General features: G+C 38.7%; 1 protein-coding gene across 1 annotated transcript in view; it reads right to left on the bottom strand.

Moving 5' to 3' along the window:
• The window catches only part of opa (Zic family member odd paired), a 56,682-nt gene extending 51,581 nt beyond the window's left edge, over positions 1-5,101 (bottom strand). The window contains exon 1 of the mRNA XM_087354842.1: positions 3,530-5,101. Within this exon, the coding sequence (XP_087210968.1) occupies positions 3,530-4,532 (1,003 nt within the window). The 5' untranslated portion in view covers positions 4,533-5,101. The remainder of the gene's footprint in view (positions 1-3,529) is intronic.
• Between the last annotated feature and the right edge of the window lie 19,341 nt (positions 5,102-24,442).

The following is a 24,442-nucleotide window of genomic DNA, read 5'->3' as shown; positions in this document are numbered from 1 at the left end:
AATATTCTTGTCATTTATCCTTGTCAAACTCCTAAGCAGCGGGAATGAGTTCACAGCCAGATATGTGCACTTTGCCTCCGTCTTTCAGGACAATATTATTAATATTATTTAGTTTATTTGCAAATTATGGGTCGATTTCCAATATAATTTAATTTCTACGTTGCGTGTAATATGCATAAGTTTCATGATCTTACATTAATTTGTATTTAATTTTTTTGTCTTTATCTACAATCACATTGTAGCTGGGATCTAGTGTGCTGCTTCACCTTGGTTTATAGGCCTAAGAGGTACTTCCCTGAGGTGTTCTGGTATCAGCTGAAAAATCCACTTATACTCTTTAAATTAACAGCTGCTAATTCCACACGTTCTGTTTTACATTTCAAATGCTACATCTGATTTCATTCCGATATTAAATTATTTTATGTTTTTACCAAAAGATGTGCTTTCTTCCTTGTTTGCAAAGCCTGTTGGGAACAGCCCACTACAAATATCTACACTTAGGTAGAAGGATACTATTAAAATGTATCTTAAGGAAATAGGGTCAGATGTGGACTCGGTTCAACTGGTTCAGGATAGGAAAAGTGACGGGCTTTTTTGAGCAGGGTTATGAAACTTGTTGAGTTCCTTAAGATGCGGGTAATTTCTTGACTAGATGAGGGTACAGTGTTAGCTTTCCAAGGAGGACTTTGCTCCATAGAGTGAGTTAATGAGATGTAAAGTTTATTACGATGTGATATTACACAGAACCTCGACTAACGACTCTCTCTTGAGCCAGATGATCATTTCCATCAAATCATACTCTGTACAAAATTCGTTTCTATATTATCCTCCCATCTACTCCTAGATCTCACTCATAGTCTATTTCCTTCAGGTTTCCTGGCTACAATTTTCTGAAACCAAGACTGATAAAACGGAACAATGAAGAGAAAGCGTTAAGGTAATTTCAGAAAAAATCCTTCAGGTTTTCCGGCTAAAACTTTGTAACATCGAGACTAATAACAAAATGGAAGGCGAAGGAGAAAAGAGCAAGGCATATTTAAAGTCATAAGAGTCTAAAAGAATCTGCAATCGTTACTCTACGAAGCCAATAAAGTAAGATGTAAAATGATAAGCCCATAAGACTAATTTGTTTTTACAAGGTTACACCAAAAAAATTAATTTTGTTACGTGTACCTACAGATATGAATTCAGTAGTTTTGTAGGTTATTTAAGGAGTTCTACCAGCTACATAAAACAGACTACATACTATAGAATCGAAAGTTAAAGGTCTAAGCAAAATTATCCTATAGGATTACGCTTACCCTATTTCTGAAATGATTTCTTTACAAAGACTTGTTTATTTAAATTAGCTTAGATATAAAATCGGGAGAAATTATGTAACATAAATTTTCTAAAAAAAAATCTCTCAGCAACTTTCCTTCCAGAGTGAACGAATTTATATCCAACAAATAAATAAAGCTTACCCTAAATATCTACAATTTGTCACAGACATATACATAGGTCTATATTACAGGCCTACATGTTACAGGTTATTATTAGTCCGGAGAAGACACTGTGACATTTGTAATTAATGATGCTTAGAAACGCACGTCATGCAAATTTTGTAACAAACTATTTGTGTTCAATTTACTTTTGAATCGTACATAAACAGAAGACAAATAATGACTGTTTTCCTTGCTTCCACTTCATTGTCATATCACAGACCCTACTGAAAATATAAGCCCATAAGCTCAGCAATCATTAGCCTCTGTTTTCCCCTATTCAGTGTTCTGGAAATTTTTAAGACACTTTTAAAAATATGTCTACGTGTATGCATTAGCCTATAGCCTGCAATACCCTTCTCTTTCTTTTAAATAGGCCTACACGTGAAATTCTGCTTCCTTCCGCTCTTTCATAATAACAAATTACATAACCTATAGGCTAATTCAGCAATTGCAATCAACGCATTGTCTTAAATTAACCACTTTCCTGCAGAATTCTCTTGACGGATTAAACCTGCGAATAGTAGGCTATTTAGCCAACAAAATTTAAATACAGAGCCTACAAAGATAACTAAAATATGTATATTTTCAGTGCACATAATTAGGACTAGTAAACGGTGGGTCATACAAAATTTGGCCAAGGTAACTTAATCTAATCTAACCTAACCTATCTAAACCAAACACAATCAGGAATGAATGACTTAAATGAAAATCAGCCCTGGAACATGACGTCAGTAGGGGAGAAGCATAGTCTCTAACAGTCTACATAAAAGCAACTAAAACACACTTTACATTTTGAAAAGAAGCCAAATTCTTTTAATTAAGTGGCTCAAGGCCTATAAAATGTGGGAATAATGATAAAATAAGTTAATAATTCTACTCCTCGCTTCTCGGATATTTAGGCTTATTCAGGCACGCATTCCTACGACTAGAAGCATCATCAATAAGCAAGAAACTTATAAACACACATGCAGAGCTCAAACCCAGCTTGCTTATTGTCAATTCATTTCTGAGCCAATACCTGACACAACAGACTATAACTTAGGCCTATTATACCAATATTCTCAGGGCAGAGACACTCTTTTAGTAGGGACTATTATTAAACTGTATCATAAACTTATTTTCATATTATAGCCATAGCTCTACAGCCTGTTCATAACTGTTCCTTCACACACGCGACAAATTACGGCAAAACATGTAATTTCATACTGAGAACGATGAGCATTATTTACCAATTGCTATCTTTCCTCTTTACAGGGACTCAAAATTATGAATAATTTAATAACAAAAATGAAGGTATTCCTTCAAAATGTTTCTATTGAAATTTGATCATGTTTGGGTTGTGGTCTTCTACCCGGAATACTAAGGCGATTGATAGACAGTTCAAGATTATGCGGTATCCTAAGGCCACAATTCAAAGACACTGCCTTGAAAATCGCCATTTCACGGTGAATAAGACAGCTGTCTGACACACTGCGCCGTGGGAACCTAAAATTTCACTGGTAGTTTACTTGTGGAGTTGCCTATATAAGATCTCAAAACAATTTTTGTTTGCAAGACGTACACCCGTCAGAAAAATTAAACAGTCCAAGCCTGAAGCTGTTTATTCAGCATTTTAGAGACAAAGTGGCCATTCCATTTATAGAGACTTAAACGGACGGTTAGAAATTCTTGAACCTAATGTTACTTAAAGCGATATAAGTGACGTTCACTAACTTATGAGTCGTGTTTAAAATAATCGAGGTTCAGACTTAGCAGCAGGCCTCTGACTCCTGTAAATAATGCAGTAGGCATACTATCGTTTCGAAATAGGACCTACACTGACAACACATGAAGTCAAATAGGCCTAAGTAGCCTACATATATAGTTAGTGGCCTTACTTGGAAATCTTAGCACAAGAATTTAAACAGACTACCAGCAGCCCTAATCAAAATTATATTCTGCTTTATAGCCTACAAGCAGTTCGCATTGTATTTTGCCCGACCGTACGTCACACAGCAGCAACTGCTGAACGCAGTGCCATGTGCACTAACTTAAGTCAGACTCACCGGTGTGCGTCCTCTTGTGGATCTTGAGGTTCTCGGACCTGGCAAACACTTTGCCGCACCCGGGGAACGGACACGGGAACGGCTTCTCGCCTGTATGAACACGAATATGATTCACAAGTTTGTACTTCGCCTTGAACGGCCTCCCGTTCCTGGGGCAGCTCTGCCAGAAGCAGGCGTGTGTCGTACACTCAGGCCCACCGACGTGCTCCACAGTCAGGTGGGTCACGATTTCATGCATCGTCGTGAACGTCTTCCCGCACGTCTTCCTTGGAACTGGCTGTTCGGGTTCGATCCACATGCACGACATCTCCTGTTTAACAGGCTGACGCATATATCTGAAGAACGCCCCGTGGTGAGTTGCGTGGTGAGCTGGGTGGTGAGGTGCCATGCTGGTGATGGCGTGGTGGTGAGCTGCCGCCGCGTTCATGGCCGCAAATTGGTGATGTGTGGACGCCTGATGATACGGGTGGTGCTCGGCCGCCGCGCGGGTATAGACATCCATGCCGAGCCGCATGTGGTGATTGAGATGGTGATTCGCTAAGGGCTGATGGTGATGGTGGTGGTGATGGTTCAGTTGGGGCGTGGGGTCGTGGTGTAGCGCGGTGGATGGGAACAGAACTGCCGCTGCGGAAGGGTCAGTGGTTCCCGCGGCCGCTGAAGGCACGGGAGCCGCAGAGAAGTCGTGGTGATGTTCCCGTCGGAGCAGGAAGTCCCTCGCCGCGTACCCCGCGTGGGGATTCAGATGGTGACCCATCGCCGTGTGATGGTGATACCCATTCGTGGCTTGTGGCGAGAAGTGATTGTGATGGTTCATCGCTGAGCCCGTCTGTCCTGCAGACATATCGCCTGTCGCGGATCCACCGGTTGAAACTGAAGAGGACATGGTTCCAGCCGAGGGTATCTGGTGCCCTGCTGATTGCGGGGGTACCACAGGCGGTGGACTCATTTTCAGACCCATCGTGGCCAGATGATGATGTGTGGTGTCCATGAATGGGTTTAACATTTTGGGTGACCAGAAGTTGTGGCAGGAGGTCAGTGGCCTCCACCACTTCGGGAACTTTCCGTTTACAAGTGTTAGCTTTGGCTATAATTCAAAAAACATTAACAAGTCTGTCACAGTGCACTGATTCTTCTCATGCACAGACCCCCCCCCCCTCCAGTGGAGGTCACACTGATCTCCTGTCTTCGAGCACCCAACTGTACACGAAACCTAACTCGGGAAATTTAACGACGAAAACATTTCGCCTACGTATCTCCAGATTTCATCCCCCCCTAAAAATATAACCACGATTATCATCTCTGGCAAAAACACATTTTTATCACACGCACATACGTAGGCTTTCGATGTCACTGCACAGTTCTGCCCCCTGCAGAATCCCAATGCTTCAGAAAACAAGAACAAAAATTCGGTGGCACACAAGTCGTTGTATGCAACTGTTTGATTCCGAATTCTCAGCGGGACTGAGCACATCACGAAGCCCTCCCTCTACGTCTCAAAACAACAACGCCAACAGCCAGAAGGGGGTTACACAACAAGAAGGAAAAAACCTAAAGGCGGGGAGTAGACAGTTCTCCCATTCGCTAACTGAGCCCAAGACCCCCTGCGGATTTTACAAGAACCCCTACGTATTGGTGAGAGACTGACTTTGTTGTTATTGGTTACGTGGTGTCAGACAAACCAATGGGAAGGAAGTACAAGGGCGGGGCATGCGCCCTACTGTGGCGCAGGAGTCCGGCCCACGAGGGTTCCTGATGAGCAGAAGCTGTTGGGTCCTAGACCCCTGGTCAGTTGAACGAGCGACGTGAGGGGTGATGGAGTGTATCATGCTGCAGGCGTGGGTCCTTACAGCTCCCCCTTCGCGGTGTCTCGTTAAGTTACAGCTCGCCATTGAAATGTTCCATGTTAATCTAACACTTCGGTGAAGACGACACCCAGACCACATACATTTTTTGTATACGATTCTGGACAATGAAGGAAATAAAGGCATGCCATCGTCTTTATCAGAGATTCTGTGGAAATGACTTAAAAACAGCCGGTTAAAGTACTGTAATAGGCTAGAAACTGGGTATTAGGTAAAATCAAATTAGACGAAACTTTGGAAAAATATGGCTGTCGTTGCATGGCGTTTAATAAGTTATTTTCGACAACACAGATTCAAACTTTAGGTTAATCCACAACAGGTTGTATGAAATACCGATTCAATGTAGCAACCAACAGAATGTCTGCAAACAGAAGGCCTATTGAGGACATTCTAAAACAAATTATGAAGCACCTCATTATGTAAACAGTCCTGTAGACTATTTTTCCAAATTGGTCTATTCTTCTCAGACACTCTTCTCACATAATGAAACACCATGTTTCACGCCCTTAAAAAAGCTCAGCTTGGTTCTGTGGTCTATAAGATTTGAGAGATAAGGTTATCATGGTTGCGAGATAGTGAACTGTAACCCGAGTAGCCGTCTAAGTGGTTACCAACGTCGAGACCAGCGTCGGTTGTTGTAGCACGACTCAGAAGACCGCAATCTACAAGGGAAATTTGTAGTTTTACACGTTTCAATTTAAGTTATATATGATTTTAGATAGGAAACAGAAAACTAAATATTTTGATGAGATCTCAGGTTTTCAAGGCGGATAATATGAAGACTTTGGGTAGGGGGGGTGTAGTCTGGTAGCTGTTTACGTTTCAGGAGTGCTTAATGCCACAATTAATCTGGTGTTAATTGTTTCGTAAATGTGGACCTAATTGTGATTAGTTACTTTCGTTCCTAAATAGGGTAGACCTATTTTGAATTTCTTCAATTCGAAGGACTTGCTCGCTATTCTCAGAAGTGGGACTATTACGCCTAAGTGCTTATAACCTGCGTTTTCAATAACGTGTATACATCTCCATGTGAAAGTTAGTTGATAACAGAGTAGGATGTCCTTTACGACTCGTTCAATTTCGATAAGTTTGGAAGATGACGATGCACCGGGTATTGGTTGGGATGCCTGAGGGGAAGAGACCGCTGGGGAGACCTAGACGTAGATGGGAGGATAATGTCAGACGGGATCTATGGGAGATAGGAGTTGAAGGAGACTGGATTTTGTTGGTCCAGGACAGAGTCCAGTGGAGGGCTTTGGTTAATTCGGTGATGAACCTTCGAGTTCGGTAAGCCATTTAGTTAGTTAGTTAGTTGGAAGATGACACGGATCCAATTTTAGTTTGATCCGTGTTAGCGGTTACGTCACTTCCTTGAGTAGGAGTCAGTAATGCTTCCAGGAAGAAACATAAATACATCATACAATGTTTAGATAACATTTATCTGCCTGTGTGTAAAGTAAATACGTAGTAGGTCTATGTAGACAACCGGACTTCGTTTTCTTGCACTGCGTAAAACTTACGACGTAAGGACGAACCAGCTGCAAGTTACGGACTCACTATGCAAATATGGTAATCGGTGAAGTGACAAACGTCGACGAAAACATAAAATATTATAGATGATAAAATTCTGTCATAACACCAGACGAAAAAAATTAATTTTACAAAGTAAAAAACCATTTGCCGATAGCTGTAGTTATTTGAATGTTATCTACAAATGCCTATGCAAGCAATGACGGAACTAGAAACTATAAGTATATGAAATATTTAGGGTCTGAATGAAGTGGTACAACTACAGAATAACTAACTAAATGGCAAAGAATCTTTCTTGAGAACCTGATAGCCACTTTTTATGAAACCTGAATGTTCGTTGCGCTGTTCACAGGAACCGGCTGTTGGATCCAGTAGGATGTAGGCAATCATCTGCCGATTCGGATATAAACATTAGAAACTTAGGTGATGTTTATTGGCTCAGGCAAGGGAATAATTTGAACAAATCTTTCTTCTGAGCTGTCTGTCGTTGAGTCACGGGTGCATCACCTAAGAAAGTGACGCTTCGGTGATCTTATCGGTTTGCCATCTCTCTGACATTGAGCAGCGACCCTGCTCGTATGTCTTTAACTTTCGCTTAAATCTCAGAAGTTCACACGGCTGGCGTTATTGGTGCTGAAATAGCTAACAGTACTAAATTAAGAAGGACAAAGGTGGAGTGGTATCTACTGGCACGATACTCATACCAAGTTTCATGAACATCTGTCACCTGGTTAAAACGTTGATATGCGACAAAGATATCCTGGACATGATTACAACACAGGCCTCATAAGCCTATGCCTGCCTTCCGATATTAAATAGAATGAGCGGTGTAAAATGCGGGAACATAATTTTCTAGCGACATTTAAAATGTTCGAACAGGACTGTCTACGAAGAACCCGAATTATAAGCAGGATAGTCCGTCGGCGTTCGTCACACGATAGAATTACTAAATTGTGGTACGCTACATCCAGTTACATTAATCTAAATGTAGCCCACAAGCCCAGTAAACTCTGTAAATTATGTTATCTACACGTCGAGAGTTATTATTATAAATAGTTTTGCTACAATTACTTTTCCAAGACCGTAAGTCATATGTAAACAGATCTGAGATAAAATCAATTGATAAATAAGACATTTACAAAGCCTATAGCCTGCAGTCTGATGATTGCCTGTTTTAGGGACGAGCCAACTAGATTAACCAATTAATTATTCTGCGTTCGTTTACTGACGTCATTTGCCTTGCCCATCCTAACTAGCCCCCAAAATTTCACTCTCCTACCAACGCAAGGTAATCTATATACATTATAAAGCTCCTTAATTTTCAAATTACACCCTAAATTCTTCACGTTATATACCAGGATTTAAGAAGATACAAATTTCTCTCGATCACTTGCTTTAAAGAAACTTGTAGGTTGGAAGTTACATTTTGTCCTTCAATGGATGTAGGTCTCAGAGATCATTTACTTTCAAATGTTAAAACAATGCACTGATATTTCTCAGTTATTAGCATCGGTTGGACAAAGCTGGACAGCATACCTGAAGAAGGCTTCTCATTCGGTTCCTTTCGGCGTAGAAATCTAATCAAAGCTTCTATAGAGATCGCACAACATCAAAGGCACATACCATTCTTTCTTTCTATCCTAAATTCTCTCGTTCTCTCTCACTCTTGGCACAAGCCAATGACATGTATTACGTGCATACGTCATCGCTTCAAATCCTTGAATTGTACACATGAATAAAACAATCATTGACGCAAAAGTGGCACAATACACAAAGTACAGAATGCACAAACAACATTCCACATGAATTTAATTTAGGCCAAACAACAGGCGGTGGAGAAAGACAGGACTGCTTGCATTTCGTTTGGCTGTGGTGACTAACACATAAGTTATTTGCACAGCCCCCCGGAAATTAATAAGCCTATTATGTTGGGCCTATGTGTAGCCGACTCTGCAATGACACGAGATCGACCAATCTCAGTCCGTACAGAAGTCACAGGCTGCAAGTTAAATGCCCAGGGTTCAATTTCCGACAAGAGCAGAGATTCTTCTTTTAGAACATCAGGCTCTACAACCCACTCAGCCTCCTAAACCAATGGCTGCTGTTCTTTCCCTAGAGATAAATCGGTCGGAGCGTGAGACAACTCTTATCTCCCTCTAGTACCGGTGTTAAGAAAACCTGTGTAACTCCACTCCCACAGGCCATGGATTCCCTTCGCGGTGTTTAATTAAAAGCAGGGGTAAATGTTCCTTTACCTAGGCTCATGCGCTCTATTACGCTTAATGCTCGAAATGAAAGCATAACGGTGAGGTTGTCGCCGAGTTTCATCTCCCAAATAAAATTTTCATACACTAAATACACTAATACCGAAATACACCAAATACTGTGAAGATACCTTCCTTTCTGTCCCGCTAACTGTCTCTATATGAAGGCTACATGACATTATAATCATTATTTTCTTAAATGCGAGTACGCTGATAAAACAAGTAGTCTAACTATAGAACGGTGTGTTTCAGTTTTAAGGGCATGTGTACTTAATTAGTCATGTCTCGATGACCTTGACGGTCATTCATTGCTGATATAATTCTGTCTGCAGAGTCTATAACTGCACTACAGGCAGTTTAAGACAATTCCGCGACTAAGAAATTAGTTTTCCTTGCTTAAGGCCTAATTTAATTATACAGCTAAATCGAAAAGGATTTAAAATAAAAGCTATATCGGTCTATGAGACGTGTAATATACAGACTATTCTATATCATATCTAATAAATAAGCTACTTTTGTGTACAATTCTGAAAGCAGGCATTTCGAAACATGGATATTATGACAGTTTCTCCTCATAAAATAAAGGAAACAGTCTAATAACACACAACTGGTCCTGTAAGGAAATGGAGGTCATGAAGTGTCTTGAACGAGCTAAAAATTGTGTCAAATAAATAATTTGCACCTGAGCCGAGAAAAGCAAAGAACAAGCAGTGCATAAAGATTTAAAATAGTTGTAATTGTTGACTGTGGTATTTTGGGTTGTCTTCTGGTGGTTAGAAAAAACATTAAAATATTTAAAATCGTATGATTTGAGGTCTCCACAGCAAACAACCCAGATGACCGTCATCTGTAAATTGCAACTAAATCGAAGCCTACCATTAGCATCATTACATTGACTGACTGAAGCATTTCGAGCGAAATAGGAACCACAAGTCTAGGTCCTTCTAGAAACTATAGTTTAAGCTGTAAACATAACAGGTACAACCGAACTTCAAAACAACATTGGTCCTCAAGAGTCCGTGCAGAAAACATGTCATTCACCTCAAGTTCCGACGTTTAAGGAAACAGTCAGACTGATGTTAAGTGAAGTGGCAACACAGAAAAGAAAGATTACAATAGAGAAGCCTCTTGAGATAAAGTATAAATATATTAAATCCCAAACAAATGCCAAGCCTTCTGGTAACAGAAGGATTACATCCTTCTAGCACGGCACAGTCGTGAAATACGTTTAGAACGGGCTAGGGTATCGTCTGTCTGTCTGTCTTCCAGGTGGCCGCGTTTCTCAGAATCGTCATAAAATGTAATCTCTAGGCCTAACGGACTATTCTTCCTGGCACCTGAGGTACTCATAATCCTGGAAATGTCGATTGTAAACTTCAGGGTTGTGACACCGCGTAGTCTATTGTAGATGGTTACCGACGTTTCGGAGAAATGTATCGCCTCCACGTAAAATAGCCTATCACACGGCATCAAAACACATAACACCACTTTTGATAAACTGTTATGCTCTATTATCCTATAAGCAGATTAGTAAGCACAAGAGAGATTGGAAGGGCCTACATGAATAATGTTAATAACTTTACTCCATAATCTGGAACTAGTATAGGATATACGTTTTTTCTTCAATTAGTATTCTTCAGGTAATTATGTCCGGTCATATCCATCACAGCAGAGGCTAAACACAGTCTAGACCAGCGGCATTCAACCTTTTTTGTTCGCGTACCCCCAGATATAATTTCTCTTCAACTTTGTACCCCCAAAGTTGTTGGTGTATAATTCAACTTATACTCGTACATAGTATATAACCTACATCTATAATTATTATTCAGTGTTCTGTCTTACGACAGGTCCATTGCTCAGCCCAAACAGAGCTCTCCAGTTTTCCTTATTCTCAGCTTTAATAAATTAAATAAATTACATTACTAATTATTCAGTGTTTATTATAAAAAAAAATTTAAATTTCACGTACCCCGTAAGATATCTTCGCGTACCCCAGGTTGAATACCACTGGTCTAGACAATATTTGGTGAAGAAACGGAGAATCCTCTCCCATAACTTATAACACCAAGGATATAGGAGGATAATATTAAAATGGATTTTAAGGAGGCCAGTAGTGTGAAATTAAACTGGTTTAAAATAAAGATAAACATTGACGATTTAGAGGTTCTTACTGTCTCCGTCATCAGAGAGGAAAAATTCAGTCAAGCAAACTAAAGCATTTTAAAATTGCTGGAATAGTCTACAGTAAATTCAGATTCATCGGTAATTTTCTACGTCACTAGAACATTCAGCTATTGGAGTAACTTAATTCACAACTCTGTAAGTCACTGCAGCTTTCGGTTTTTCATACATTAAATAAAATGCCCGTCAATAATACTGGACAAAGATATAAAAATTGTTATGTTGGTTTTTTAAGATGGAATGCGGTTCAGTTAGGAGAGGGGTTCAGGGTTGGCGAGGGGGGGAGCAGGTGAGTTATTGATGAGGAACAGGGAGTCAGGGCACGCCCTTGCCCACGAGGGGGCCCCTAAATCCACGGTGGGTTCTCGAACACGTAAAATTATGAAAATGTGACAGGAATTTTTATTTCGTGTTTTGTTATTATTTTTATTTCTCCTGTAACTGAGTTGTGGGCTTTCGAGGCATAAGAGGAACGGACACCAGGCTTGTTGTGCTCAAGTGGAGGAAGAAGACGGAATAAAAAAGAAAAATAGCCCGCTGTTAAGATTCTACAAATTTACGAATATCCTCCAATTGGATCACGTGCAAACAAGACATCCATTAATGAACGGAAGCTGCGTTATGAATCTGAGCTACTATCAGTTTCTCAAAAAGAATTCTACTGCTCCATAATTCATAATGATGTAACAATTTAAAAATCTTCAGAATGAATAACAGATGATCAGAGCGAAAGACAAAAAATATTAAGACCGAAAATTATTAATTAATGAGTTATAAGTAAATCTGAAAAGTAATGCAATTATAAACCCGAAACGCCCAGTTAAAAAGAAACATTAAGAGGTATGTGCTGACAAATTTAATTTTAATGACAGCAACAGTTAATTTAAAAAAGAAACAAACAAAACAAGGGAAGATGAAATAATAAAATATGGCTAAAAAAGATGTCACTGTTATCTGTACAGGATGTATGCGAACTGTAGTTAAATGCACAAATGAAAAATATTTAGTTTAAATAAACATTACGAGATTCATTGAATAAATAAGTTCCTTAAACCTTAAAAATATATTACTTACACAAATGAAAAATTTAAAATGTAGCGGCACACTGTTTGAGAAACACTGAATTAAACAGTAACGGTATACGCTTCACCGTGCACAGACTCTATAAACTTCTATTACGTCGTAATTCTTTTGCCGTTCTATGAGCTTTATCTCGAATCGAATGTTATGGACTTCGATCGAACCCTGCTTCTTGTCCACCTACACGTATGACCTTGCACATGACCTGATACATTGCTGAAAAATTTGTATTGTGTATAACTTAGTGTAGACTAGTATGGAGGACAGCACTATCGCATATTTAACATAAGAGACGAAGAATGAAACGCGTATTGCTACATGAATGTAAAGAAAGGTATAGTCACTGCAAAACAGGACAGAACCAGAGGGAAATCGATTCCCATTCACCTTGATTTTTAGTATTATTTATCTATGTCTAATACATCTAGCGAAAGTAGGCCTACTCCTTCATTTTGGTTTACTTAAATTGATAAATTCTAATACAGTAATAACACTGCTTATCTATTACGATAATGCTATAAACTAAGGCCTAAACGCTGCTCACTGATGATTATCAGCTGTCGTGTAACGCTTAGTGATCGCTTTATATGTTAAAAGAATACCAAGCAATAGAACAGAGGAAGATATAAACAGATTTTGTATAATATATATTAAGAACCAGACCAGAGACGAATAAAAACTTAAGCGATTTTATAATATGATTTCCCACTTCCCTATAAAAATAAACGAAATCAGCAGTGAAATATGACATTCATTTCTTAACACGTGACAAAAATAAGTCGTTTCTTAGTCAATCAGTCTTAACGTTCTCCCAAAAGCCCAGCAAAATTTCAAATAGACTATCAGTAAACATCTTTGGCCTAGTAGACGAATTGTCTTGGTTATATGGGCTTATGGAATCCATTAAAATATTTATGATTGTTTAAATAACCAGCGTTCGTCATTATACAGAGATTATCGGTCTGCGTGCGTTTGGCCAACCCTGGGATGTGCGATATAGGGGCCTATCAGTTAAGGAATACTTTCAGCAGCACCACCACTCAGCCGTCACCGCAATATAATACATTGCTCCAGGAGGTGAAGTTTATTAGTATCGTAAAAGCTGCAAATAAAACCAAACATTTCGTTCTCTTGTTTGATTTGCAGCGTCCAGTCCTGTCTATAACTCACGGTACCTTGTAACGATAACAACCGATGCACAGGGCTCAGTAAAACAGCAACACAATAGAACGCAGCAAATGCGAGAGATAACCGTCAGGAAATCTGGATGACATTCGGAAGAAGGTGCCAGCTGCCCTGTCCAGCTCCATGCATGTTATTCTTTGTCTATATTTGCTATACATTCTTTGCAGAAAATTTACGAAGTGAAACATCACAGAGGTCGTGTCAGTCCTTTCAGCTCGCATTTTCCATCTCTGAAAGTACTGAAAGAACGTCCTCTGCATTAATAGCTGCCTGAGACTTTAGTTTCGATTCATGTGGGTTAATAAAGTCCCTGCTTCACTTGAAGCTCAAACAGAGATTTTTTTTCCGCTTTAATTAAAGACGGCTCAGTATACAAAATATTGCACATAACATGACACGAGCCTACATCTGTAATCATTAAGATGAACTATTACTATTTGTAACATCCTTTTGATGAGGTGAGGCCTAAAGGAAAATAACGTCCGACTATGCTATGTGATAGCCTCTTAGTTATTATTATTCAGTGTTCTGTCTGACGACAGGTCCATTGCTCTGCCCAAAAAGAGCTCTCCAGTTTTCCCTATTCTCAGCTTCTCGTTTTAATTCCTGGAACTTCATCTTCTTTCCTTGTTTCAGATTCAGATCAGATCGTCGGTTAGCTGTATCAGTCTTGCCTCTTAGTACTAAGATTAATTTAACAAGCTAATATATTTGCATCTACAACAAACAGCAATGCTAGTGAGATATCGGCATGCAAAGTTGTGCATAATTCTTCTTGATACGCTCATATTTGCGTAGCTGGTAAAAAAAATATCTGTCCTTTATAGAACCCGAAAATTTATTATCGCTTTGCACCACCAGCCAGTTGAACTCAATCCATATTCTCCAAGCCTATTTTAATATTATCCATTTTAATTTAATCCTCTGCCTGTGCCTAGATCTTCAGAGTGGTCTCACTTCACCCCACTTACGTCCAAATAATTATTCTTCTAAGCATCCTGTTCTCAAACGCTGCACACCTGTCGAGATGCTGAAAATTATAAGTCGTTCAGATTATATAATGATAATGATTTATGGGATGAAAGGAGGAATGCCTAGAAACAAGCAAGCAATAAATGAAATAGTCTATTCGTAGCCGCATTTGGTAGTAGAGTCCTTGTTGCTGTCAGAAGGCTCAGTATCGGTAGGTTTGGAAATACCATTAAGGAGTTGAAGTTTTGGAGCAATGGCCGACGCCATTTTTATTACTACTCATGGCTACACTTCATTTATCATTGTGTCAGGAAGCTCGATTTTCCCCTTCCTCCCTCCCAGACACACAGATAGGCCATTTCATATTAGTCTACCTTTATAAGAACGGGGCACGTGTAACCAGACCCAAGATGGCCGCCGCTCAAATTATGTACTCGTGCTTACATAATGCACGTAAGTGCTAAAAGGAGTTACGTACATTCAGTCAGGTGAATTGAAAACAAGTCGCATACATTTTTTGTAACCGATGGCAGAGTAGGAGAATCAGAACTGTGAAAGCAGCACCAGTTTGTTTTATTTTAAAGATCGGTGTGTGCTTAATTTATTTTTATAAACCAGTTCTTCGATTACGTTTTTCTTAAAATAAAATGTTACTGTAATAATGTAGCTGCTTATTTATTGTTTCACGCATATATTTAATACATTTAATTAATCTTAAGCCTATATAAAATCAATCTTCACATGCATTATAATAAAGTTCATAAACAAAAATATGTCAACTGAGCTTAACCTTTTGACCAAGACAAGTGCACTGCAGAAATAAACACTGATTTATTATTGTCATAAAAATCAAATGTTAACCGATGTGAGATATTAAATCATTCCTACTATTTATAGCTGTGTGGTGACAATTCTTGTGTTTCGCTTCATGCATTAAACTGTACATGGCTTCCTAGCGACAAGATAGCTAAGACATAGATTTTTCTATACATTATAACTTAGGCCAACCACCAGAGAGAGAGACGAGCTGGAAGGAAACAAGGAAGACATTTATTAAAGATTATTCTTTATGGTGTTTTGAATTAATTGTACACGTGAAACAGAAGTAGCTAGGCCTGTAAGTTTTCATTAAATAGCTTTTAATTGACTAGTTATAAATAAATAAAAAAGAAAAGAAACAGGCAAACAAAGAGCCAGAAATGATGCAGTTTATTTTCGTAAACTGAATAATTGCAACCTCTTACGAGCAAACATAGGTTTATAACAGGTCGAAGCCGTAGTTTAGACTCGGAACTCGACGACATTTGTTCTGTTTTCAAATTTTTGTTTGTTTTTATTCATTGAGTAGATGAGATTGTACAAAATAACGATCAGTCATAAATTCCCCTGCAGACAATTCATCAACCCCCGCCAAGAGCCAAGTGCCGCGGCGAGCTATGTCTCCACATCCGCATTGGAACTTCGCAATTTCCTACTGCAAGAATAATTCAGTAATTCAGAGTCAATCCAGTAAAGAGATGAAAATGTTTTATACAGGTAAAAAACATGCCCAGGTATGTCTGAAACCCTTGTAGAATATGGGTCCGTTTTGTAAAACACATTATTTAAAGGTTTAATTTCTGTCATGTTTCAAAGGCGGAAAGAAAATTACAAAAGATACCTTTTTTACAAACGACACCATTTTACAAGATGACAGATAGATGAGAGATACGAAGGGGCTTATCTTCAGATCAGCGGTTGGAAAACTTTAGAACTACCGTCATGTCATACGTCTTTTCGCTTTTATTGCTGAGTATTATTCTTTAGTTTTAAAAGAAACCAAATCCACACTTAGTAATAGGCTATTTCTGACAGACATAAAATTCTGCATAGGTTACCTAATATATAGGCTACTGTGATATTACGCTTCATTCCCTGTACCAAAATAACACTAAGATCACACAGCTTGTTTCTGGAGACATCATTTCAAAAATTGTTTACTTTTACATCGGGACTTTATGAATTTGAAAAAAAGTTTATAAGACCTACAGTGTCGTATACTAAGATGTTCATGAAATATAAAGGGTTTCGAACAACTGAAGCTGTATTTTCAAAATGTGTTATTTGTTTATATAGTCCATTCACTTATTGCTGATGCAAATCTTGTAGCTGGACAATTAGCATGTAGTCCAGACATTAAATGCAAACATCTTAAATTTCTTTGCTTCGACAATATTATTTGTTTATTAAGTCATTAGTATTTAGTTGCTGAGGCTTATTTTATTGTCATCCACAAAAAAAGTAGTACCTCATTTAAGTCTCGAACGAATAAAATTAACAAAATATTTCTTCTCAATCATTATGTCAATCACTTTGCGACTCCAGTCTCATCTGCTCGCCTCTTCCAAAACTTCAAGTATAACAGCCACTGCTGTTTGCATAACCTCTGCAACTGCGTATGGTTTATGCAGGCCACTTCGTTCTCCAGGGGTAGTGACATAGAGCAGTGTAATTCAACCTGGGGTACGCGTACCCCCGGGGGTAAGCGAAGTCATCTTAGGGGGTACGTGAAATTTTTAAAAATATATATATATATATTATTTTAATATAAACACTGAATAATCAGTAATGTAATTTATTTAATTTATTTTAGATGTAGGTTATATACTATGTATAACTTGAATTATACACTAACAACTTTGGGGGTACAAAGTTGAAGAGAAATTATATCTGGGGGTACGCGAACAAAAAAGGTTGAATACCACTGACATAGAGGAAGGTGTAATGGGCTGGGCATGTAGCAAGAACGGGGAGACAAGAATTGTGTACAAAATTAAATTCAGTTATGGGAAACCTCATGAAAGACGGTCAATTGAACGACGGAAAAAATTGATAAAATTAAGATGAATCTTAAGGAAGTACATTTGTTAAGACTGGAGCAAGCAAGTGTCGAAACTTCAGGTCCTATTGTAAGTTTAATCAGATTTCTGGAAATTGTCACGGTGATTGAACAGGGTCGAGGTGCCTAGTGAGTATTACAAGAGCGACGGAACCGGCGATGTATGGAGGAGACTCTCCACACTGCGGGCCTACCTAAACCGTTTTACTGAAAACAATTATGCAGGTATCGAAGAGAATTTATCCCATCCCTTTTACACTCTCAGCCGCTGATCGCCACCCGCTGAAGGTCATCCCTTTGTAAGAAAGACAGATGAACATAGAAGATACGCAAAGGTAATAGGGTAATTGCGGTCCGCGACCCGACAATAAGTAGAGAGAATGCGGGAAACAGAGAATCATTTGTCTTGGGCGGGATAAAGCGGACACTAACACAGACAAGCAGATGGACATGAGAACTGCGGAGAGACCGAAATTCGTATATAACCTGCATGAACGCAGAGTAATTCGACATGGTCTGTCAGAAAGCTGATGTCCCGTAGCTTGAAACGTGTCTCGTGTTTCGGCATATGAATGCAGGGCCTACCTGTTGTGAAGGCAACATTTATATAGGCCTACTGTTCAAAAAACAGATGACATAAAACACAGATCAGAGGGGAGATGTGTGGTTCTGTGCGGTTTCATAGTTTTGCGACATAGGTGCAGTGTCGTTATGGGATAATGTCCTTTAAGCATTGCTCATTGTCTGTATAGAAGTATAACTGGCAAGTTTCGGATATTTATTTTGCTTACGTCATCATACACCAGAAATGAGGACCCACTGTGTGAGTCCCGCTAGATAGATGTGTTCCTTATCTAGCTTCAACTAATAGGTCCCAGAGAATAAGTACACTATTTTGATGCATAAAGTCTGAGGAAGAACAAGCATCCGAAACGTTAAATTAATATTTATTGCTATCCAAATAATGGACAAAGTCCAAAGAAATTTCTAGCACAATGTATAAATATAGAAGGCAACATGAATTCAATGACCAAACAATAATGTTTAATTATTTTTCACTCCTCAGGACATGTCACTGGCATTGATGTTCATTTATTGCACGTGAAAATCAGCTTATTTTACTTTTTTTGGTCACGACGTTAGGCTAATAAATTAGAGTGCATGTTTCAACCTATGATAAGTTTCATAATCACACAAACAAGTCGAGTTATAGGCCTAGTTCTGTGTGTTTTAATCATAAAGTTTTTAGATAGTGCACAGAAAATAAGAAATCTAAACTACAAAGATGACAGGAATTTTCCGAATTTAATATGAATATAATTTTTATTTGGCACTGTAATTCCCAATTAAGACAATTGAAAGTCTTCACAATATATGAAGGCTTTATTATCTAGCTGTAGAGTATTTATAATTTGTTTTTATTTTGGTAACATGAACAGAAAACCTACTGTTATTTCTACACCTCCTTACTAGCATCTAACAGAGTTTCGGTGTTTTATTTTAGTGATATGTGTTTTCATCCATGTAAATAAAACGAGTAGATGCACTTTGTGTTGTACCTTCATTACGATAAGGCATACAGGCCCATTAGCGCCGCCTCAGATGTGAGCAAAGTGAAGACGGATCGAAGGGTAGATCCAGATGAGGAACGCAGATCCCATCTGGCGTCCCGGAGCGGGGGCCCATGAGTTCCTCATTCCGTCATCAGTGACGGAAACGAAATATGTTGATGCAAAGCAACTATTGGTCCGGAAACGTAACAGTATCATGTAATGATGTAGGCCTACAGCTGGCGGGTTTGTATAACCCTAACGTGTTTAATTCATACTCTTAAGGTACTCAGTTCGATTACCGGCAATCGTGACTGACATTTCTCCAATTCTCTTCCGTTCTTCGAAGCAAATATCTTAATATCGATTGACTCTTATGTTATTTAGCAACGCAACTGCTGAGGCTAGCTACATAACATCGAATAAGCTTGGAAGGTGATGATGTATAGTAAATAGGTAAGGATATGGAAAAAGACGGTTGTGGTTTCTGGAAAGGCTTTACGCTTTTATTTTAAGGAAAATGGTTTAATGGAATGTTCTAAAATATTAATTTAAATATTTAGTGCTCATGAATTAATTTATTAAATATACAGATTAGTCGTTAATTTTTAAAGATTTGTGTAGCTGTTATATGAGAAAGATGTGAATGATTTTTACAAGACCGTCTGCTAAGAAGATTGGAACAGAAATACAAAATACACCTCACACGCAGCCTACTTTATTCCGGAAGTCTACATTTCACTTCCGCCCAAGAGCGTTGTCTTTAATTAATGAGAGAATAAAATAGTGTAAATGCGCTGCTGATTAGAGTGTACAAGCTGCGTTCAGAAACGGGAAACTTGTCTCAAGAATCTAAAATTAAAATTAGTCTATCTAATGATAGACTTACTTCCAACGATTGTAATAAATGCTACCACGTCATCTACTCTGACAGATTAATTTATAGCTTTCAACATGAAGACCTCCTAGGGTCATGTACGATTTCGATTAATGTCTTCATAGCACGAAAACTTATCCAAGTAAAGTGCCATAACTGAGCTTATCTATCCATATCTCTTCTTAGTAACCTTCAATTTATTCCTTACCAAGAAAACTTTACGTGTATATGCAATTTTTATTAATGTCACAGGCCATAACAAGAAGGGAACGATGTACCCCAACTGAGAGCTTATATATATTTTTGAAATCCATTCTTCGCTATTTTCTACACATTTCTGACCTTGACGTTTATTTATTGCAGATATAAATCTATCTTTGCCAGTATAATCGCTCTACTGATGGGTAACCAAAGTGGATAAAGTTATAAATTGTTATTCCTTTAAGCCTACTTTGTAAATTACTGGCAATATAACAAAAGCTGAAGATTCTGTTCTATAAGTTTGAATTCTACCAATTTTCTTCGTTTCAGTGTTTTTAATAATATCGATAACTCTTAATCTGAGCTTCAGTATAAATGTGCAGTATTATCAGACCGGTAGGAACTACAATTCCTTCTATAGTTTTCAATGTCATACCTCCCAGTACCCAAATTTCATCAAAACCCTTCAGATACTGCAGATAAAATCAAATTCGGACACAATGGCATGTACAATCTCCACGTAAGACGTTTAAATCGTTCACTGCGTGCAAAGATCGTGTAAAAATAATTATGTAGGTCTCCTTGAAAATATTCCTATACCGATATAAACAACCCTTAATTCCTTCTGCATATTTTATACAGCGAAAGGAAGCATCACCAAAGCCGGATCGTTTAAATAAATAAAAATTTACTTATAAAATGTGAAACAAAAAAGAATACGATTAATACAATTAAGCTTTATTAAATAATGACGACACCATCACGATATATAACAGAGTAATGAACTAAGTTTCTACGCAAATGTGAGTAGACCTATATTTTTACAGTGCAACTGTGAAATACATTCGTCTGCAAATCAAATGTTTAGTATCAGTAGATAGAGACACAAACATGGACCCAATTATCTTTGTATAGGTTCGTTCCGTTTGTCCGAAGACGAAGAGTTGGTACGACCGGTTCCTGCGGTGTCCCCAGCCGCTACTTGCACGTCTCTCCTGCCGCAACCGAATCACACACAGTCCCATTCCAGTTCATGGTTTTCTGACTCCCAATTTTCACATATTAACCCCTTACATCGAAGTGGCAACTATATGTCTCACCTACCACAACAATCACCATCTCTTCATTTTGTGTTTACGAGTTTCTCACTATAAACAGGAATTATTTCCCTACGCAGCGTTAACCAGTTGATCTTTATAATAGTGAAGAGTTGTGTTTTCTTTGCGGTACGGACTGAATTATTAAATATTATTCAGACTTGCTTCGGCTTCAAAGAATTAAAGGTATTTCCACTAAAGTGCGGGTAATCTCCGACCAAGAATTTCTTTCTAGAAGCGGCGAAATGACATAAATAAAACAGTCTAATCTATGGTTGATTTATTTCTCAAAACAATCCTATTTCGAATAGAAATCGTGTTAAAAAATATGAAGATTTCTGTCTTCTAGGTTGTTGCGCTGTGTAGTATATCGCCCTGATGACGGAGGCAGTATGACCTCTGAAACGTTGGTAAACATCTACCAGACTACACAGCGCAACAACCCAGAAGACAGAAATCTTCATACTCATCGCCCTGATGATGGAGGCAGTATGACCTCTGAAACGTTGGTTAACATCGACTAGACTACACAGCGCAACAACCCAGAAGACAGAAATCTTCATACTAACCGCTGTGAAAACCAGAATCTTACTTAAATAAATATATTTCCCTATTATTTAAAGACTTTGTATCGGAACGACGTAAGTTAAATGCGATTATTCCTGGTGGTAGGCACACTATCAAGCGTGAAGACAGAAAGTCAAATACAACGGCAGTATGTACGTACAATGTACTGCAGACAGCGAGAAAGGAACCAGCCGAGACCTACGATTTAAAGATGCCTGTTGCACCTACAGTTCATCTACTGATTTTTCAGGCGTCTAATATCAGAATTCATCGCCCTGATGATGGAAACAGCACCTCTGAAACGTCAGTAAACTACCAGACTACAAGACCCAACATCGCTATTCCCAGTAGGTTTATCTATATTCCATACCTAAGTTACTTTATTCTTGTAACCTCCGTCTTCTCTACGTGTTCTACCAATGTCTTCCCACAACGCATTTTACAAATTTATCATGTCTTGTTTTAAGTACGCTATTGTAGTAGGTAGCCTGAGTTCCTCATTCACTCAGTGACTCAATTTACAACACTCACTGATCTATTTCGATAATTCATTCAACCGATCATTCACTAAGTCAATAATGACTCCCTAACTTAATCTCAATTACCAACTTATTACCTCACTCATTCACACATTAACTCATTATCTGATTCGCTCAATATTTTATTAAATAATTAAATAATAACTAGCTCACACATTACCTCACTATTTTTCTAAATATTTTTGCTCTCACTAACCTGCACGTTAACTGACACATTCACTAGAAGTTCACCAACCCGCACAAAATGTACACTCAGTAGCTTACGTTAAGTCACTAATTCACTCGAACATTTTTGTCTAAATTCAGTCATTCATTGACTCGAACATCACTAACACGCCCATTCACACACCAACTCATACATTAATTAGCTCGCTAACTCACAGCGTGATCTCAGGAGCAGTAGATTAATATCAAGACTGCTATCAGCTGTTTCGGTTTCTGTCAGAACTAGGAGATATTTGAGAAGAATTTATCGTAATCTTTCATAAACCTATGGAGTCTTGCAAACCACCCACAATGAATCTCTTTGTTCTTAGATTCCAGCTATCAGGATGATAATTGCAATTATAATTGTGCCATGACCCATGTTGGCTGCCGGCCGTGGACGCGTGGGTGTGATGGATGGTCGTCGTGGACGCGGTTGTGGGGGGGGGGGGTTAGTATCTGCTAGATAATGATGAGAGGAGAAGAAGAAAAAGATTACTGATCTTAATGTGACACAAACCACGCCCCAAGCGGTCTCGTATTGGTTGAATCTACACAGAGCGTTATAGAATAACTTGTAGGTTCTGTCATGCAGGTCCGATCCAAGGCCCACCCACTTAAATATGAATGATTATTCCACAGCTTCGTCTCTCTCCTTTAACTGATGAGGCACTGACATTGTACAAAATTTCGCAGTTTATTGATAAAAATTTTTTTTTTCCCAATATTCGACCGAACGGTGTGGCCGAGTGATTAGCACTCCTGCTTCGTAATCGAAGGGTCCCGGTTTCAACCCTCGGCCCAGAGACACACTGTCCAGTTGTTCGTAGTTTTCCTCCATTTCCCCGAAGCAAATGCCGAGATAGCACCTTAAATTAAGCCACTGCCGTTTCCTTCCACACCCTTGAGATCGTCCTGATGATGGAGGTAGCAAGAGCTCTGAAACGTCGCCAAAATCTACCAGATTAAACGACGCAACAATATAAGAGACAGCCATCTTAGAAATTTCTAGGTGGGTTCACTTCAAATTCGGAAGAGTTACAGTAAATGTAAGGCTAGACCTATTGCTGCATACAGAAAACAACAGAATTGCAGGGTAAATGGAATAGCATAAATAATAATACGAACATAAATAGCCTACATAGTGTACACTGGGTTGTAACTTCAACATATTTGTCAGTATACGTCACATTTATAACAAATAAAAATTTCTAAAATTGTACCCGATATGACGTTTAAAAGCAAAAATTTATGCATCTTCCCCACAACTTTACAACAACAGACCACAAAACAGGTGTGTTAGGTCCGACTATAGCCAACTTTGGTATTCCGCGACGAGGAAGACGTTTGTAAATAATTGTTAAAAGCAGAATTCTTGACTTAGTGTAATATCGTTTAAAATAATGCGACTTTTAATCGGGAAAATGTAAAATAGCAACAGTGAGGCCAAGTAAAACGTTAGCGCTTTTAATACTTGCTTGTATTTTATGGGGAATGTGTGGATTAAGTCTAGGTTCCAGTTGTGAGTGTGAAAATCTGTTCGCCAAGGGCATTTTGCTCATTGCGATTCAACTAATATTCCTATACACGATGTTCGTCAGTAAACAGAAGTCCTTTTTTACCCGTTCATGTAAGCTTCAAATGTTTTCCAACTTCGCAATAATCTTAGCTAAGCTTTACTACTTGCATCGTAATCCCAGGTTACTGAGTGTGGTACTGGAAAACGTCTACATCCGGTAACATGGATCTGGAAGGTTCATCACACAGAATGACCGCAACACTGGCCACTGTTCTAGGGCAAGATTGTTTTGGTTGGCTCATTCGTAGGGTATTTAACGATGCCGTGGTAACTAGAATTAGTGGATGTTTGTAGTATGAAGTAAAAACATAGCCAGGAAAATCGATGCATTATGAAACTAGCTTATA

Source organism: Zootermopsis nevadensis, unplaced genomic scaffold (assembly GCF_977971745.1).
Source record: "Zootermopsis nevadensis isolate Lab colony 2312 unplaced genomic scaffold, Znev_1.0 Znev_ptg000024l, whole genome shotgun sequence".
Lineage (NCBI taxonomy): Eukaryota > Metazoa > Arthropoda > Insecta > Blattodea > Termopsidae > Zootermopsis > Zootermopsis nevadensis.
The sequence above is the reverse complement of the archived record's forward strand: the minus strand, read 5'-3'. Positions and strand labels throughout refer to the sequence as shown.